Here is a 20,373-nt window from a genome sequence, read left to right on the forward strand (position 1 = left end):
GGGGTATTGGGCCCGGACCTGGTGTTTTCGTGGGGTTTTTACTCTCTGTCCTGGGTTATTCAGGAGACAGATTTGGCAGGCTGCACAGTAGTTTCTTGCAGTGCTACTGAATCCAGGGGCGAGCCATCCTTGGTTCACAATCCTATACATGGAATTGGAACTGACGTGTGTGGGTAGATGAACTGCCACTGCCATTGCTGGGTACAGAGAGGCAGGCAGGCATATTTTGCCCCCTTCCCTCCATACATTGTCAAGGTCTGGTGCTGCTCCCATTCTGACCCACTTATCTTTCTCGCTCTCTCCTGCTTGCTCCTGTAATTTACTCAGCTGCTGCCATGTTGGTTCTGGGATACTCACCTCTACCGCTGCTAAGGTCTCAGGGCTTCCTTCCCCTAGAGCTGCCTGTTTTGCAGTCAAATCTGCAAATGCATTTCCTTTTGCCTCAATTGTTTTTGCGCTCGTGTGTGCCGCTATCTTCATAATGGCTACTCGTTTAACCTTTTGAAGATTGTTCAGGACTCTCTTAATCCCTTCTCCATGTTTTACAGGTGTACCTGCTGCTGTCAGATAACCTCTAGCCTTCCATATATGGCCATAATCATGCGCTACGCCATAAGCGTAAGCGGAGTCAGTGTAAATATTCCCTTCTCGTTCTTTTAAGTATTCTAGGGCTTGTTCTAAAGCTTTTAATTCTGCTTCCTGTGCTGACATGTGGGCTGGTAAGGCCTGTGCTTCAATCACCTGTGTATCAGTCACTACGGCATACCCTGTGTGATATTTACCCTTGTCATCAGCAAACCTACTACCATCTATATACAAGGTGTGCTCAGCATTTAAAATTGGTGTATCTGTAACATGTGGAAATCCCATTGTCTCCTGTTCCATGAGCTGAAAACAATCGTGCTGATCTACTTCTTTAAACAAAAGAGTGTCAGTGTCCTCATTTCTTTTCTCACTAGTACTATTAGTACTATCATTCCCCCTTGCCAAATCTGGTGACTGAAGAGGCAAAAAGGTGGCCAAATTTAAGGTTGTACAGCGCTGAAAAGTAACATTTGGAGGTAAGAGTAAAGTACACTGTAATCTTAATTGCCTAGCCATTGAAATGTGTTTGTACTGTACCTGAGACAAGATTGCATGTATGTCATGTGTGGTATGCACTACGACTGGATTGTCTAGAACAATCTCTGATGACTTATCTATGATAATTGACACTGCAGCTACCGCCCGTACACAAGACGGTGAACCTCTAGATACTGGATCTAATGCTGCTGAAAAGTAAGCGACTGGTCTTTGTTTTACATGTGCCTGTGTCAGAACACCTGTGGCGTGTCCAGTGATCTCAGCAATGTACAGATTAAATATCTTGGTGTAATCTGGTATACCAATAGCCGGGGCAGAAATCAACAACTTTTTCAAAGTGATAAACGACTCATAAGCTATTTCTGTAAGCATATACGGTACAATTTTCAAACAATCGTATAATGGCTGCATCAAAGCGCTAGCATGTGGTATCCACTGTCTACAATATGACACGATACCTAAAAACATACGCAATTGTTTGAAATTCCGTGGGGGTAACATTCCCTTTATCACTTGAACCCTCTCCTCAGTGAGATGTCTCGTACCCTGTGATATACAATGTCCCAAAAAGATAACTTTTTCCTGACACACTTGTAACTTTTTCTTATTAACCTTGCAACCTTTTTCTGCCAAAAATCGCAACAAATTAAGGGTGGTGGCCAAACAAGTTTCCTTGTCAGGGCAGCATAACAATAAATCATCCACATATTGTAACAATACACAGGAATCTGGTGGTACCCATTCTCCCAACACCGTTTGCAATGCTTGCTAATACAAGGTAGGTGAATGTGCCATACCCTGAGGTAGGCGTGTCCAGGTTAGTTGCCGATTTTTGATTGAAAATGCGAACCAAAGTTGGCATTCTTCAGCAAGCGGGACGGAAAAGAAAGCATTCGCTAAATCTATAACCGTAAAGTACATACTGGTTGATGGTATTTGTGACAGTAATGTATGTGGATTGGGTACTAAAGGTGTCATCGGGGCTAGTATTTTGTTGACCGCTCTAAGGTCTTGGACCATTCTATACTTAACTGGACTACCGGCTACTGATTTCTTTTTAACCGGGTACAAGGGAGTGTTTGCCGGTGATTTTACCTCTTTTAGAACTCCACTTTTTAAGAAGGATTGGACCTGCATTTCTATGGCCGTCTCTTGAGGTGCACTAAGTGGATACTGCTTTTGTTGGGGAAGCACTGCTCCTGGAATCAGCTGTAGGGTAACCGGAGGTATGGGCAAAAGTCCAACATCAGCTGGATGTTTCTCCCATAGTTCTCCTGGAAGGGACAACAAAATCTGATCTAAGTCTGAAGGAGGTGGGCCGGACAATTCCGATTCCTCCTCTAGGTATTGTATCAGGTTACACATCTCCATGTGTTCTTGATTATCCCCTATAGCTAAGGTGACAGTGCCATCTGGGTGATAGGTAATGTTAGCTCCTATTTTCTGCAAAATGTCAGCTCCTAACAAATTAGTGGGGGCTCCTCTGGATACCAGAAAGCGTGAAAGGAACATGTGGTTTCCTACTTTAACTTTCAGAGGTTTTGTAAGCGGGGCGTCGGCTAAAATGCCATCATATCCAGTTATTAGTAAAGTGTCAGGTGATTTTTGGCCAGGGAGTAGTTCAGAGTCAGAAAGTAACGAGCGTGAAGCTCCTGTATCGACTAAACAAGAGATTTTCTTATTACCAACCGTTATATTTGTCTTAAGCATTGTTGTTTTGGATTTTTCTAAAACCGGGGTGAGTCATGCTCGTGGACCATCTCCCTGCTGCCTGATATGACTATTTTTGTTGTCCCTGGGCTGGTTCCTTCTCTGATTAACTGGAGAATCAACACCTTCCTCTCCTTCATCCCTTATTCTTTTCTTACAGTTGCGTCTGATGTGACCAATCTTGTTACAGTAGTGACAGGTAAGGGGTTTGCGAAAGGAACCTCTACCTTGCTCTTGGGGACCCCCGAGTGCGTTAATAGCATGAGATTTCCTCCCTTTGGTTTCTGCTAAGTCCGCCTCTATGCCTTGCGCTTTTTGTAACAACGTCCCTCTATCTCTAGTTGCCCTCCACTCTGGTGTGCAGGCTTTCAGTCTCTCACTTATCTGTGGAATTAATCCCTCCATAAATTGTCTATTGAAGGCTCGGATTGTGACTGGCAGGGCCAAGTCCAATCCCTCATCTGCCATCATACTTTCCATAGATAAGTAAAATTCCGAAACAGTCTGTCCTGGCATTTGCTTCATGGGTGATATGGACCCCCTCTCCTGTTGTTTTGCCTGACAAAAAGCTTCTAATCTAGCAATAAAAGGGGCCCTTGAGTCTATATGTCTGACATGTCCTGTCTCTAAATTGCCATCCCCATCAACTTGTCCTGCAGGTCTGTGTGGACCTATTTCTGTCATAAACTGGTTAAACAGGGTCAGAGTCATTTTGTGTCTGCATAGATCCTCCCCATCCTGCCAGGTCGCTTCATGTGTATTCATTAACTGTGTCACAAATCTACAAAAAAACAGCTGGCTTTACTATAATGCATGTATCAGTGCGTACGGGAGCTACAGTTTCTGAATGAAATTCTTGTGCCCCACAATGCACACATTCTACTGCCCATTCTGGGTTTTGTGCTCCACAATCCTGACAAACCCATCCTCTCCCCTCAAGTACCGGATATATCTTGTGTGGTTTGCGTTCTACGTCAGTGTATGGGGGTGGGATGGCTGAGCTGGGAGCCTCGACATTTTTTGTTCTTCTATCTTTCATATCCCAACCATCACAATCTGGATTATACTTCCACCCCTCTTCTTTCGCTCTATTTGAGACCTTAATTAAGCATTGAACCTGACGCATCCATTGCTTCTCTAACACCTCTCCTTGTCTGTCCCTTTTTATTTCACTTTTTTTTTTTTTCACTATTTCACTCCATACATCCGGGTCTAAACCCGCTGCTCCTTTCACCTTAAATTTACGAAGGACATCCTTTAAGTCCCGTGCTTCATCTTCTCCACAGATGTTTTTAATTATCTGTGGCACTGTGTAATGTGCTACAATTCCCTGACGGGGTTTTGTGTTCCTCTGGCCCATTCTAACAGTCCTGCCTAGGTAGCGTGTGGGACACTTAGTGTACAATATAATGCGGCTACAACATATACAAGAATTAATAATTACTTTATATGCTAGCCCAATAGCAAACCAGCTAAGTTACACTAGTTCCTCGTTGCCTTCCTCCTAGGGTGCTAGAATTCTAGAAACCTCTCCGGAATGAGATTTCTGAAACCAAATTACTTTATATGCTAGCCCAAAAATAAATAATTACTTTATATGCTAGCCCAATAACAAACCAGAATGCGGCTACAACATATACAAAAACGCGGCTACAACATATACAAGCATTCCTTTAAGTGGCCAGGTATCCGACTAGATCTCGGGACTTTGTTGAGACCTTATTCCCCCCCTCGTATCTGGGAATCCCTCTCATACACTCTTATCCCTGCTTTATGGAGCAGACAGGGCTTATACTCTCAACCCGTCTATGGTTTATGAGTTAGATGTGAGGTTAAGCATAAGCGTCAGACCCCCAAGCTCACAAGCCCTCAGGTTCCCAATCGTGTGAGGTAAGGCGCATTCTGTTGCTTAGTTCGGCAATCCCCTTCTAACTCATACCATCCTTGACAAGGCTCATTCACTTTCTCAACAAGACAGACAAGACAAACACAGATAACAAAAACAAACAAATAATTCCAGCAATATAAACTAAAATATGCAGTAATTCTAGACTCACCACTACAGAGGCTGGTGTTTTAAAACCAGGAGAACCGTAACTGACAGAACGGATAGGCACAAATCAGGGGAGCACAGAATATAAGAAAAATAAAGCTTTTTCTTACCTGCGCAGGTTTTTTTTTTTGATCTGTGATTCCCGGAATGCCTATTTCTTTTGTTCCGTCAGCGTAGCTCATCCACCTCTTGTAGTATCATCGGTGAGTCCCTGTTCAGGCGCCAAAATGTTAGATGCAGCTGTTAAATAAGTTGCTTATAGTTTATATTGCTTTGCCAAATTATTGCTTCATATAGGAATTAAGACACAGAGTCAGAAATCCGTGTATCAGTTCTTGAGCATAATGGACTGCTGCTCTTTAATCTTTCCAAGGCCTTTTATACAAACAATAGCATTAGCACAACCCCCCCCCACACAGGGCAAGGGTAAACAACAACAGGAGTCACCCGGGTTACGAACACAAGCTTCAATACCATGGCAATATAGTTACAAGAAAACAAAAGCAGAAACAATTGAGTTCAACAGCCAAAAAGTTAAAAACAGATTTACATGTAGGCATCATATTAAGTGAGAACTCTAAATTAAATCCCTGACCTTATCAAGTGCAATATGTTTTTCCTTTTTTTCCCTTGATACTGTATATGCTTTAAACCTCAACTTTGGATATCTTTTTAGGCATGGACTGAGAAATGAAGGGATAGACCTTCTACTGGTTTTTATTTCCTGCATGTGTCCCCATTTTGGGGATTCCACCCCACTCCTCTTTTTGGGATAGGTGGTAATAGGAAGTCTCATCAGTGAAGGCACAGACTGCAACAAAAAACTTTCTTCAGTAAATGAACATGGGTTAGAACAGGGGTAGGCAATCCCTGGCACTGGTGCCGCAAGTGGCACACAAAGCCTCTTTTGCCGGCACTTGATTCCCTCCCCATCAGCAGAGCAGCGCAGGGAAGTGTCAGTGACACACTAATGTATTCTAATTTCAGAGTTCCCCACACCACACCTGCACTACGGGGGAGGCTCTGTGCCCCCACACATTGTAAAAGATGGGAAGCATTGTTTGGTTCTCTAACTTTTGCTGTAGTTGCAATCATCAGCTTTTGTGATGAGGACGAGATTGGGTGCAGTTCTTCTGGGGGGGGGGGGGCGGTCCCTGTTTCCAAGAGGAGGAGGACCGTCATTGGCCACAGCTAAAACCAATTACCATCTGTAGGAAGATGACTCGCTTGGTTGCCACTACCAATCTCGGAAAGAAGGGATTTCACTGTGATTGAGAAAATCACAATCGTATGACAGTTTGTGGAATTACTGTTGAGCTTATGAGAACTTTGTTGAAATTATTCCTGAACCTTTGCGTCACTTACTACTGAACCCCTGCACTCTGTGTCCCTTTAAGCCAGAGCCAGTAATCAGCGCAATGCAAATCACACCAAACTTTTCCTGTGGTGCAGAGCGCCGCACTTTTTCTCAGTTGCGGGGGCCCAACTTATGATCCTGCACACAGGCCCACTGCTTTCAGAAAATGCCCCTGACCTGAGCTCATCATTGCACATCCACTCCAGATGCTTGTATGTGACATCACATACATTACATACATCACATATAAGCACGTGGGCTGGATGTGAGAGGTGGATCAGCAGGATGAGTGTTCCAGGACAGGTAGATGTGTTTCATCTCTGCTTCCTTTCACCACTCTGCATATCATGCATATCATAGATGAGAAGAGGGTACAGCGGTGGAGCAGATGAGCAGGAGGGTACAGCGGTGGAAGAGATGAGAAAGGGGTTCAGCAGTGGGACAGAAGAGCAGGGGGGTAGAGCAATGGGGCAGATGTGAAAGGAGGTGTATTGGTGGAACAGATGAGCAGGGGGGTTACAGAGGTGGGGCAGAAGAGCAGGGGGGTACAGAGGTGAAACAGATATGTAGGAGATACATTGGTGGGACACATGAGAAAGTGGGTTACGGTTCTGGGGCAGATGAGCAGGGGGTTACAGTGGTGCAGCAGATGCGCAGGGTAGTACAGTGGTGGGGCAGATGTGCAGGGTATACAATGGTGGGGCAGATGAGCAGGGGGGTACCGTGGTGGGGCAGATGAGCAGCAGGGTACAGCGGTGGGACAGATGAGCAGGGGGGTGCAGTGGTGGGACAGATGAGCAGGGGGGTAGGGGTGAAACCGATTTGCAGGGGGGACAGTGATCTGAGGTGTGGCGTTGCAAGAATCGGGGCTGATCTGAGCACTCTCAATTTCTTTGAAAACATTTTTCGGCACACTGTGCTCAGAAGGTTGCCTACCCCTGGGTTAGAAAATTCATCAAGTTAATATTATTTGCTTTGTCTTCCTGTCCCAGTGACGACGACTCTCTGTTACAGGGACAGAGTAAAGCTAGTCATGCACTAGTAGAATTTTATTTGATCATTTTCACTGTAGGAACGTTTGTTCGATTTTTTTTTTTTTTTTTTAACGTGAGTGGAGTCAAATCGTGTTTGTTATTGTTAGCAAATAAATTGAAGAAGCAGCATAGAAGATTTTTCTCAAACAAACTACTGTAGTTTTCATCTGGGAAAGTCCTTTCTCTAAATGATTTTTCTGTTTCAATAGTTTTTATTACAATTTGAAATCATCATACAGACGTTAATGTTCAAATGATCATCATGAAATAGTTAAAGCAAGGATGCGTTATCCAATATGATCAGTGTCCCTGACCCGGTAAACATCAACAAAACATAATAATCAAGAATATAGCATATTTGGGGAGACTTTACCATCCCCTGACAGTATCCTACCAAAAATTTTCCACATGATATAACAGAACCAATAGCAAGAAAATTGAAGAGAAGAGTAGGGTTGGGTGGGTCCCTTCACCCCGGGTCTCCCCTCACAAAATAGCCCAGCCTTCAGGGAGCCTGGAGATAAGCAATCCAAGGATTCTACACTTTTTCAAACCTAGCTTGCTTATCTTGTCGAATACTAGTCAGTTTTTCATTGATCATGATCCATGATATCTTGTGTTTCAACAGGGCAATATTGATTACAAGTGATTTCCATGCACGTGCAATAGTTATTTTAGCCGCTAAAAGAATGAAGAATATGAGAGTTTGCAGATGTCTGGGGATCTCCTCTGGTAGATCACTAAACAACCCCGTTTTGGCCCCTCTAGGTATATTTTGTCCCGTCACTGAGTAGATCAGGTTGAACATCCTGATCCAGAAATGTCAGACCTTCAGGCAAGACCACCATACATAGTACATATCTCCTTCCTGTCCGAATCCCCGAAAGCATTAGGGGTGAAGTACCATAGTATTAATTTTCTATCCTTGTAGGAACAAGGTACCAGTGCGATAGCACTTAGGAATTTGCCTCTACCAATGAGGTGTTAAGTATGCCTTTGTGCACCATGGTCGATCTCTATAAGATTTTAACCTGGATGATGGAAATGTGATTATACGCGGTTCATTATGATTTGCATAATGGGAAAATTTGCTTTTTCTATAAAATATATATATTTTTTTAATTGTGCAGGTTTTTTTTACCTCTTTCAGTACTCGTACAATTTTTTTTTTTTTAAATCAGATTTTTTGTAGTAAGAGGACCTGTGGGTCAGAAGTATATGTGCACGTGACTTCAAAAGCATTTTAGATTATCTCTGTAAATCTATTGACTAGTCACAAACAAATAACTGCGTTTACACAGGTGGCAATTCCAGTCTGATGGTGGTGATATTGGGTTTGGGGTTTTCCGAAAGACCAAACCAGGAGAGAGACAGAAGGCTGGAGAAATGGCTGAAGCGGTGCCAAATGAAAGGTACAATGCGCATATGGTACCAGAAGACGGGAGCTTGACCTGCGCTGAGGCTGGAACATGTGAGTCCAAGAGTGAACTGTGATACATACTGCTAAGCAGTTGGCTGCAAACCAGTAAATGGAAGCACATTCAATAGTGACTGTTGGAATGTCAGATTCTACTCACTAAGCTGTAATACATTGATTAATGTTAATGCCTGCTCTCGTTGGCTGTCTTTGCAGTAAACAGCAGTCATTATAAATATATAACAGGCCAGGGACAGTAAGGCTGGGGAGGAAAGCATTAGATCAGTGGTCTCCAAACTGCACTATTTAATCCATTGATGCTAACAATGAGGCCTAATTCCTCCCACTGACACCAGTGAAGGGGCACAATTCCTCCCAATGACACCAATGATGGGGCACAATTTCTCCCAATGACACCAATGATGGGACACAATTCCCCCCATTGAGACCAATGATGTGGCACTTATGTCAGGACCTTTTATGCTCCCAATAACCACAATCTGGACCCCTAAAGTCTGAAGGTCAGTAAACTGGCTGGGTTTTTTTTAGAAAGTTAGTCCCCTGCTCTAGATGATGTTGGATGTCCTCAAGGAAGTGAGGCAGGCGCTATCTGACTTGCTGAAGCTTTTTTTTTTTTTACATTTCTTTTACAAAAGGTTTTATTGATAACCATAGCAATTTCACAGTTTAACAGTGTAGAGAATGCATCATGAATGAACATAACATAAAATTTAGCATCTTATAAATAAAATAAGTATGCTAGTAAATCAAAGAAAAACAAAACAATAAAAATATAACAGAGGCTGAAAACAATTGTACGTTGGAAACATGAAAGTGGTTGGACACACTAAGGTTTCAGGAATGCCCGTAGGACCGCTTCTGATTTTTAATAAATACTTGAAGAGTTTGTCTCAACAGGGGCCTATCTGTAAATAGTCCTGAATATCTATCCATGTAACCATCTCATCCAAGGCTATGCCCGGTGGCCAGACGGATTCTTAGGTGCAACTGAGAAGTAAGAGTATTGAGAGGGAGGTTAAAGAAGAAATAGGGGCTGAGATTAGCTAAGAAGGGAGGAGTCAAGAAGGGGGGAAGAAGAGGAAAAAAGGGGGGGGGGTACTTGCAGTGGGGAGCAAGAGTGCATTAAATCTGAAGAAGGGTGGTATCAAATCTGGTGAGTTTAGTATTTTCGACCCATGGCCTCTTTACCTTCAGGAACTTATCATGAGTGTCCGAAAGGACAGCAGTCAGCTTTTCGTTAACCATTATATCATCCATGCAATTCTTAACCGCCTCAAAACTTAGTACCTGTGTCTTCCATGCCCTAGCTATCGTTAGTTTGGTTGCAGTAAAGAGATGCAGAGCCAGTTGGCGCTCCGGGTGAAGCAGTTCTCGTTAAAGTCATGACCTGCCAGTCCTCCGGATCTAGCTGATTTCCTAGTTCCCATTGAAGGTGATAGGACCGTGTTGGTGTTTTTTTAGAGGTAATAATAGAGAAATAGATCAGTGATATTAAACCCGAGGTTTGGGGTCTAGCTCTGCAGAATTTCTCAAAGGGGGTCAAAGTATAAGGGGTCGGTCGAAATTTTATAAGCCCCTGGAGAAGTAGTGTTTGCGTAACGGGATATCGTGAGAGGAGCGTAGAGCCTCAATTGACTTGCTGAAGCTTTTAATGCACAAGCTCCCAGTGTGCAGTGAAATCAGAGTAAGCAATTTCAGGACAGGAGAGAAGCCTGTACAACTGTGCAAGACTAAATTTAAAATGTTAAAGCTGAACTTCAGCTTTTTTGTTCAAAGTAGAACTATAGACAAAACTTTTATTTCATTTTTGGATACAGCAAGGGAGAGTTATAACCCCGTTCGATTTCTTTTTTTTTTATTGCCATCTGTGTCCCATTGCAGAGTTTTCCCTTCACTTCCTGTCCCATAGCCAAACAGGAATTGAGAAGAAATCCCCTGCTAATTAAGGGTATTCCTTGGTGACCCCCAGGTCACCAGAACTTGTGTCCCCATTGGAAAATTTTCCCTCTATTACTTTTCTGGGGACAACCCAAAGTTTGGGATTTTCTTTTACTTTTACTTTCACTTTCAATGATAACAGTAAACAGGACAAATACAGAGGGGGGAATCTTCCTAACGAGGCGCCCAAACAGTAATAAAAACTGACAAGCATTTTAATCCCTCTCCACTCTATCCAAAACTAAAAAAAATGTTTTGCCTGTAGTTATACTTTAATTTTAATGTGGGATGCACATCTGACTGACTGGGGTAACCATATACAGATTACATTGTCCACATTCTACTGCCAACTATGACATTTCAACAGGGATTGGGCTGTTTAGTGCTACCTGTTAATAAATATGGGTATGGCCCTGACAAAGCTTTCTCTTCTTAGTTAGAGGGAAGGAAGCTGTTAACCACATTGATATTGTCTGTTATTTGAAATGCACAAGAAGCAGCAGCAGGTTTTGGGGCTACATAGGAAAAGCCGATGTCTTTATGTCTAGTATTTTCAGAGAGTCATGTGCTTGTCTATGGCCAACTTTATTAAATAACGGGTTCTTATGTAATCAGTAGGTGATGTGATCAGTAACTCATTTATTTATCTCTTAATCCGACACCCCCTGTTTCCTGTTTAGATGTGCTTCGCTTTGACAATACATACAGCTTCATTCACGCCAAGAAAGTTAGCTACACTGTGGAAGTCCTGTTGCCAGATCGCAGCTCTGAAGAGAAGATACAGAAGCTAGAAGAAAATCTGGAAACCAGCCTCAGCCTCTAAGTAGACACCAAAATTGCCATGAGTGCTGTAAAGCCCATCAAAGACCCTGAAGTTTGGTTGTGAAACAAATAATATGTATGAAATTTATGTATATATAGGATACAACAAAGGACCTTAAAATGTAATGAGGCGTACCGCAACTTACCCTTATTGCATTTTAAAGTGGCAACATATTGACTGTGTTTGATTGTCATAGTCCCTTTTACATGCTAATAAATGCCTACTGAAACATTAGTACATAAGGTTAGCACAAAAAATATCAACATACTTGAAATTGGTGTAACTCAGGCCAGTCTGCTTCATTTTATTCATCCTTCAATAATACTGAAAAGACATAAAAATGGAACTCCAGCCAGGCTTTTGGCTAAAATACCTTTGTCAGGTTTGTATCAATGTATCCCCCATTAGACCTGTTTAATCTTATTTCCATTCCAGACTCTTTAGGCTGCAATATGTAGAAATTACAGAGGTTCTACCACCATTCTACTCAAAATGAAATGAAGGTTTTGGCTGGAGTTCTGCAATAAGATATAGAATTACTTGTCATTTGGATTTATTTCCTGCTGGGTATTAGATGATTGACCATGTAACCCTTTAAAATGCCAGCTATAACTGACTGGCAATAATCCTGACATTTAATTTCTTCATAAATTCTTACTTTATTACTTTTCTGAAATGTTACTAATTTCTACCTAATTTTATTTAAACTTTCATGGTTAAGTATAAGTATTTAACTAATTTTCCCTCTCCGTGTATTTCATGACAGTTGTCCTTTCGTTACATGACAAATCTGTTATCCAATGTGCCCAATACGAGTCTCACGCCGATACATACTGTAAATGTGTTAGATGTAATAGTACATTATATTGTACATTTCTGCTTGTTAGAAATGTGGCTTTGTACCTATTCCAATCACTTAAAATGCAGGAGAGTAAACTATATACTGTACATGATAAACAGAATTGGGTTATCAGAGCTAAATCTAAAAAGGCAGTTATAAAAGTAGAAATACAGTTAGAAATAGGTGCAGAATTACTAACACAAGTTAACACTATTCTTGGTACTGTACATGATGGCGAGTAACATTTGCTTGTGCAGCTGTTGTTAATGCTGAACTCCAGGCAAACAGCTAAAAATACACAGATGAAAAAAATAAATAAAAATTATATATATATTTATATATATCTATAGATAGATAGATAGATAGATAGATAGATAGATAGATAGATAGATAGATAGATAGATAGATAGATATAGATATATCTATATCTATCCATCTACTGCTGAGATTTACACAGCATAGCCCTGACTGGCAGGGCAGAAGACCTGTTTTTTTTACCTGCTGTACTTAAAGCAGAACTTTAAGCATAACAATTGATAGAAAATAATGTTCTTTAGCAAGGAACATGCAGCATTCCGCATTAATGAATATGCTACCAAAATGAGTGTGAGCTGTAAATTGCCTCCAGCATTGTTCCTGCTTCTTCTTGCTTGAGGCTGCCATTTTGTTGAAGCCCAGAGCCTCTGAGCAGCAGTTAAAGCAGAACTAAACCCTCCTATGCTTTACAGCCAAGGAAGCTGCTTTTGTTTGATCTGGAACTGCCATGGTGCTGCACATGTGATCAGTTATAACACCAGCCATTTTATGATTTGACAGTTTGGTTCAGAACACAAGCAAGTGTGACAGTTGGCATTCCTGGCTTGCTGGGAATGTAACAGTTTTTTCTTAACTGTTAAATCAGTGGGTTTAGTTCCACTCTAATCTTTAGGCTCCTTTCACACATGCGGACTGTTTGTCCGTTTTTCATCCATCCATTGACGGATGAAAAACAGACATCTATGCATCTCTATGGAAAAACTGATGTAAATGGATGATCATCAGCATCCGTCAACATCCATTTTTTTAAACGGATCGAAGCCCTATTTGTGTTCTGTTAAAAAACGGAACGGACAAAAAATGGATGTAAACAGACAAACGGTCCGTTTTTGCATTTGTTTTTTGCATTGGTAGTGGATGTAAAAAAACTGATGTAAAGACTGATGAAAAACTGATGTTAACTTCATCAGATCTGTCTTTGAAAAAAAACGTGACTGAACTGATGAAATGAATGCACCGTATGTGTGAAAGGTTTATACCGCTTTAAAGGAGTTGTAAAGGCAGAAGTTTTTTTTTTTTTTTTTTTTTTTTTTTTTATCTTAATGCATTCTAAACAGTATAGGTACTTATTTTTAATGTTTTACATATCTATACCTATAAAAGGTGTCAGACTGAAGTGATCTAGCAGGATTTAATTTTTTGACTAAAGTTCCACTTTAAGTAACGCTTACATGTCTTGTCCCTCCCCAACCTGTGATTGAACAGTGAAAGAAGAAGCAGCAGACTGGTGAGCTTGTTTTTCTGTCACTCTCTCTCCTCTTATCAGCAGGCTCCCTTTAGAACATGAGCTCTGCAGCAGAACTGATTGTCTGGTGGTGTTACTTCTGCCTCTGCCAGCCTGAGCTCTGCTGTATGGGGACTGCACGAAGCTCATTCGAGTTATAGTTTAGGAATTTACTTGAATTCTTGAATTTAAAAAGTAAATACACTTGGGTCTTATTAATGAATATGGAGCCACAATAACTTGTGTGTTTTTTTTTTGTCTGCCTAGAGTTCAGCTTTAATGTGAAAGTCCTCTCATTGACAGAATATGCTGCTCTATTCAATACAACGCAGTGTTTAAGATTCCAGGCATAAAGCATGCTCAGAGTGTCTTTCAAACACGTTGTTTTCTGAATACGAAAGGGGCGAGATGCAGAAAGTGCCTTGAACAGTGGGGCTATTTCCCTGGTAACCGTATTCACTTAGGCAGCCACTACATTTACTGTGAGGTAACTAAAAGTATACAGCAGAAAAGTGACCATCCAGTCTACAGTGATATTATGATATACATACCTTAGATTATTTGTGATTGTCCTCTGACAAGCACTTTAGAGTTTTAGGATTTCTTGGCCACATTACTGACAACAGAGATAAATCGTTTTAATCCTTGTGATTGTCATGTCAGTGTCACCTGATAATCAGAGAATTTCTTCTGTTTTAAGCCGTTTTATTATTTTTATAGTCTAGACGTACTGTAGCATTTGTGATGTCATCACAAATGTTGTATTGCCGTTAATGTGGCACTTGAATTGTACTTATATTATGGTAATTCAATTATATACATACAGTTCAATTTTATATATATACAGGAGGGGAATTTGGCAAATCTGGAGCAGCCAGAATCTATACTGGGCAACCAGTCAGATTCTATCTTTCATTTTCAAAGCTTAATGGGTTAGTTTACCATTACAGAAAAAATGTAATGGTGAACTAAGACTGGACACCCTTCCCACCCCCTGGTCCCCACTGGACCTACCACCATATTTCCTGAGCTGTCAGCACCCCTCCAGCTGCTCCAGCAGTCTGGGGATTCTTCAGATCTTCATCAGAGCTTCCAGGATGGACCAAATGGATTCTGATTGGTCGGCATTGTCACATTGACCTCTGGAACAGCTGTGCAGGGGCACTGACAGCTCAGCAACCATGATGGTAAGTACAGTGTGGAAAGTAGGGAGGGGAGGGTGTCTGTAAAGATGAACTAACACTTTTAACTGAACAAACTGAAGACAGAAGCGGATTGGTTACCATGCACAGCTGCTCCAGATTTATCTTCAGCTTGTTCAATTAAAGCAGAACTAAAGTCCCAGACTTAAAGATTGTGAGCAGGTAGGCTCATTATTGCAGAAGAGACATTTTTTGCTGATTTCGCCTCACTGGTTATTGAGAGGAATTTATCAGAATTATAGCAGACAAAATTTGGATCAGTTGTTAATGGCAACCAATCAGCTTCTAACTTTCATTTTCAAAGCTTAGCTGAACAAGCTAAAAGTAGAAGCTTATTGGCTGCCATGCACAGCTGCTCCAGATTCTGTCTGCTCCAGTATTAATATATCCCCCCACCCCCATTGTGTTTGTCATGGACATTTTGGTTTCTACCTCAATCATTTTTTTTTCTTTGTTAAAATTTGACTTTTAATTACCTCACGTAGCCTTCCTCTCTAGATGCAAGAATAGCTGTTGATGTTTTTAAATTTTTTGTAAATTTGCAAAAGAAACAATATATGTGTACCTATGTAGACACAAACATAAAAGGTATGAGTCTGTGATATGCATACTGAGGGACATACTGTATATGCAAATTTAGACGTGGATCAGGCTGCAGTTAGCAAAGTCTATGTGACAGTTTTTATGAGTATTAGTGGTCCATGCATCTGTAATGGGCAGCCAACTGTGACACATTCACATAGGTCTGAAGTCTAGTACACACAGGCCAAATGCCGTGCGGCATTGGCTGGCTTAATAAAAACCGGCCAACATTTGGCCTGTGTGTATGGCAGCCAGCTTCTGTCGGATGTGCATGCTGGAAAACCAGCAGCTGACTGGCTCCCGATCAGCCTATGGCTGCGAGCGCTAACCAGAGTGTTCTGGCGGGGAGGGCCGCCCCCCTGTCAGAACACAACAGCTCAGCGGGGAAATCACTGTACTAACATCGGATTGACCAGCTGGGATGAACGAAAAAAAAAACTAATGGCATGTACTAGGCTTTAGACAGATTTACTACTAGTGACGAGACAGATTTTTACATGAAATTAGCGAGGAATTAGAAAAAGGGCTGTTCCCACAGGATCAGTTACACTTTATACTTAAATTGGGATTGTTCTGTGAAACATCTCTACTTACTTTTCTGTATTTTTCATAAATCAGCCAATTTTATGTTACTGTTTACAAATACTGATTAAGGCTGGGTTCACACTAGTGCGAATTGGATGTGGATTCGCTGCATCCAATTCGCAATACCAGGAGATTGTGACCGGCTCTCCTTGGAGCCGGTTCACATATCACATTTCTCCGGTGCAAATTTGCTTTTGGTCAGTTTCAGGTCTGAATTCAGCCAAAAAATTCGGGCTGAAACGGTGAACGGGGATGCACCGAATCCCTGCTGTGAGCCGCATGCTGCAGTAGTGTGAACCCAGCCTAAAGCTGAATTCCAGGCAAGCATTGAAATACTCCCATGGGAATTATTTTACTTGCCAAAGGATGTGTAAATCTGTAAAGCTGATTCTGTCACTTCTGCTCCTATCAGTCACCACTCTGTGCGCTGCCCCTCCAGCGCTCACCAAAGCATCGGGCAGAAGGCAGGTTGGGAGTGGCTGGCTCAGGCTCTCAAAAGCACACTGAGAGCCTGATCCAGCTGCCTGTAAGGCAACATTCAGAGTCTTGATTTTCTGTGACGTCTGCCAACAGTGGGCACAAGGAAGTGCACTCCTGTGACCCACATGAGATGTATGGCCAAGATAGATGTATGGCCAAGATAGCTTTGGCCATACTTCTCATTTAACCTTTGGTACAGCAGGTAACCATCCCTCTCCTAGTCTGTGTGCTACTTCTTAACAGATTCAATTTCAAAACAAATTCAGGTACTTACGCTTTTTAAATATTTACATAAATATATTAACTGATGTGTATCTGTACGGAGTTCAGCTTTAACTGATTGAATTAATTTTAATTCTTTTTAGTTTTGGATCACAAAATAGTCTTATTTAATCTTTTTTGGTTGATAAACCCATTATAATAAGTTTACATGTTTCTGTGTTTTAAACAAAAAACTTTGCTATAGAGTTTTTTTTTTTTATCCATGCAGGCAACTCAGTGCTTTGATAACTCAAGGCTTGTTTACACTATAAACATATATTTAATTCACATGATTGGCATAGATAGAATCTGCTTTATCAGTTCCTATTTATTGATTATGTTGCCTGTAGTTAGCAGTCATTCATGCTTAGGAGACCAATAGAAAGGAAACCTTTACAGGAAAGAGGAAGGTATGGGTGTCACTTGTGTGTATGAGCCTCTACTTACACAAAATACATTTATATGCATTTTTTATTATTATTTAGTATTATGGTTTAAACACTTTGTAAAATTTGCATATTCATATTGAGTCAATTCACAGCATACTAAAATATCTGCAAAAAACAATATTAATAGTTTAAAATACAATACTATAAAATGCACAACTGGAACTAATGCAAATTACTTTAACGTACAGTTTCCTGTGGTGAATGGAGCACAAACATCCAGACTCCTTGAACTAAATATATGTGTGTATCTGATTGTCAGCAGTAAATGTGGTCTCATTCATTCTTCTAGTAGAACCTACTATTCCATATGTAGGGCCAGACAAAGAGAAAATGATCCTATTGTTTGGGCCAAAGGAAAATCTTTTAACGGACCTACTAGATCTGCACTTGTGTGACCAGTTTTAGCTACCATAAAGCATTTACATTCATTTTTTATGAAATTGAATAAATCTGTCAGCAAATGTGTCTTTGTTATTTTTTTTTTAAGACAACACGTATACACTCTATATATACAGTAGAGGTCGACCGATATGGATTTTTCTCTGGCCGATGCCGATATTTAGAAATCGCAGTGGCCGATGGCCGATATATGATGCCGATTTTTTTGGGCCGATATATTAGGCCGATTTTTTTTTTCTTTTTTTTCCCTTCATCTCAGAAAATCTAACAGTTAGACCCCTTTCACACTGGGGCGTTTTTCAGGCGCTTTTGGGCTAAAAATAGCGCCTGTAAAACGGCTCCCCTACAGTCTCAGTGTGAAAGCTCAAGTGCTTTCACACTGAGGCGATGCGCTGGCAGGATGTTTAAAAAAAGTCCTGCAAGCGGCATCTTTGGAGCGGTGTATACCGCTCCTTCACCACTCCTGCCCATTGAAATGAATGCGCACCGCTGCCGAAGCGCCTGCAAAGCGTTTTGGCAGCAGCGCTTCAGGGGCGCATTTAACCCCTTCTTAGGCCGCTAGCTGGGTTATAAGCGCCCCGCTAGCAGCCGAATAGCGCCGCTAAAATGACGGTAAAGCACCGCTAAAACTAACAGCGTTTTACCGTCAACACATGCCCGCTCCAGTGTGAAAGCAGCCTTAAGTAATACAGAAAATTTTTTACATTTAAACATTTATTAAACAAAACAAACCTTCAATCAGTTCACTTGTATGTATAATTTAGATTAAAAAAAAAATTAACGATATCTTAAATATTGAATACACAAAAACAGGTAATCAAAACTTTTGGACGAAAAAAAAATGGGCTAACATTACTGCTTTTTTTTTTTTTTTTTTTATTTCATTAGTGTATTTTTTTTTTAAAAAATGCGTTTGAAAGACCGATGCGCAAATACCATGTGACATAAAATATTGCAACAACCGCTATTTTATTCCCTAGGGTCTCTGCTAAAAAATATATATATATATATAATGTTTGGGGGTTCTAAGTGATTTTCTAGCAGAAAATACAGGATTTTTACTTGTAAGCAACAAGTGTCAGAAAAGATTTAGTCTTTAAATGGTTAAACTGAGAACTTCTACACACAGAGTTCAGCTCATTGATAAAAACCTGAAAAGATACAATGTATCTTCTTATCAGACTTGGCAGGCTGCCCAGAGGAGGAGAGAATCCTCTCCACAGATAACTTTCAGGCAAAAGTTTTCAAAAATATATATTTTAGTTTTTAGGAAAAAAGATATATTTTAATTGTTTATTTCAATTCACAAGATGCAAAGTGAGCAAATAGATGAAAAATCTAAATCAAATCAATATTTGGTCAGACTACCATTTGGATCCAAACCAGCATAAATTCTATTAGATGCACCAGTTTTAGTAAATCTGCCCAACAGTACACAGTGCACAGTATTTGAAGAAAACTGGAGGTTGTCCCAAACATCTTGGACAACTAACCACAGATCTTCTGTCGAAGTAGGCAGCCTCAAATCCTTCTGTCTCTTCATGTAATCTCAGACAGACTAAGTGACATTGAGATCAGGGCTCTGTGGGGGCCAAACCATGATTTCCAGGGCTGCTTGTTCTTTAAGCAGAGGATAGTTCTTAATGACATTGGCTGTATGTTTGGGGTCGTGGTCCTGCGGCAGAATAAATTTGGGGCCAATCACTCGCCTCCCCGATGATATGGTATCATGGCTAAGTATCTGCTTGTATTTCTCAGCATTAAGGTGACCAGTGATTGGGCAACATTGAGGACCGTAGACGCAGTGGTCAGCCAAGGAAATTTAATGCAGCAGATGAAAGAGACATCGTGCTTACTTACCTTCAACATCAGAAGATGCCTAGCAGTGCCATCAGAACAGTACTGGTGGAAACCGGTGGGACCCAGGTACACCCATCTATTGTCCGGAGAAGTCTGGCCAGATTTGGTCTTCATGGAATAATGGAGGCCAAAAAGCCATACCTCCGACATAGAAACAAGGCTAAGCAACTGAACTATGCATAAAAACATAGGAACTGGGGTGCAGAAAAATGGCATTAGGCGTTCTGGACTGATTTGAAATACTTGGCTATAGCAGGAGGCAGTTTGTTTGCTGAAGGGCTGAAGAGTTATACAATAATGAGTGTTTGCAGGCAACAGTGAACCATGGTGGAGGTTCTTTGTAAGTTTGGGGCTGCATTTCTGCAAATGAAGTTGGAGATTTGGTCAAGATCAATGATGTCCTCAATGCTGATAAATACAGGCAGACAGAATGATTTGAGGCAGCTTACATCCACAGAAGATCCATGGTTAGTTCTAGTTCAGGCTCTAATGGCATCTCATAGCTGTCATTGCAGTCACATGATCAGGAACCACTCTGCTTGGTTCCCAATCATCAGTGGGATTCATCGGCCACACAAGTTGTTGGCTGGTGACTCTAAAAGGGGACATGGTAATATACATATTGTGGGAAGGAAGCAGTTAAAGACTTGTACATACCAGGATGACATGATTTTTGCTAACACGCAAATTGGTAGCATTAGCTACATACAATAAGCTGCGCTGTGTTTGGCAGCAGGA

General features: G+C 41.1%; 1 protein-coding gene across 1 annotated transcript in view; it reads left to right on the forward strand.

Annotated features, from left to right (window-relative positions):
* Nucleotides 1-17,839, forward strand: part of SEC14L2 (SEC14 like lipid binding 2) — a 78,696-nt gene extending 60,857 nt beyond the window's left edge. Inside the window, exons 11-12 of the mRNA XM_073630918.1 lie at nt 8,539-8,708; nt 11,294-17,839. Coding sequence (XP_073487019.1) covers nt 8,539-8,708; nt 11,294-11,436 — 313 coding nt within the window. The 3' untranslated portion in view covers nt 11,437-17,839. The remainder of the gene's footprint in view (nt 1-8,538; nt 8,709-11,293) is intronic.
* The last annotated feature ends 2,534 nt before the right edge of the window (nt 17,840-20,373 follow it).

Source organism: Aquarana catesbeiana, linkage group LG01, assembly GCF_042186555.1.
Source record: "Aquarana catesbeiana isolate 2022-GZ linkage group LG01, ASM4218655v1, whole genome shotgun sequence".
NCBI lineage: Eukaryota > Metazoa > Chordata > Amphibia > Anura > Ranidae > Aquarana > Aquarana catesbeiana.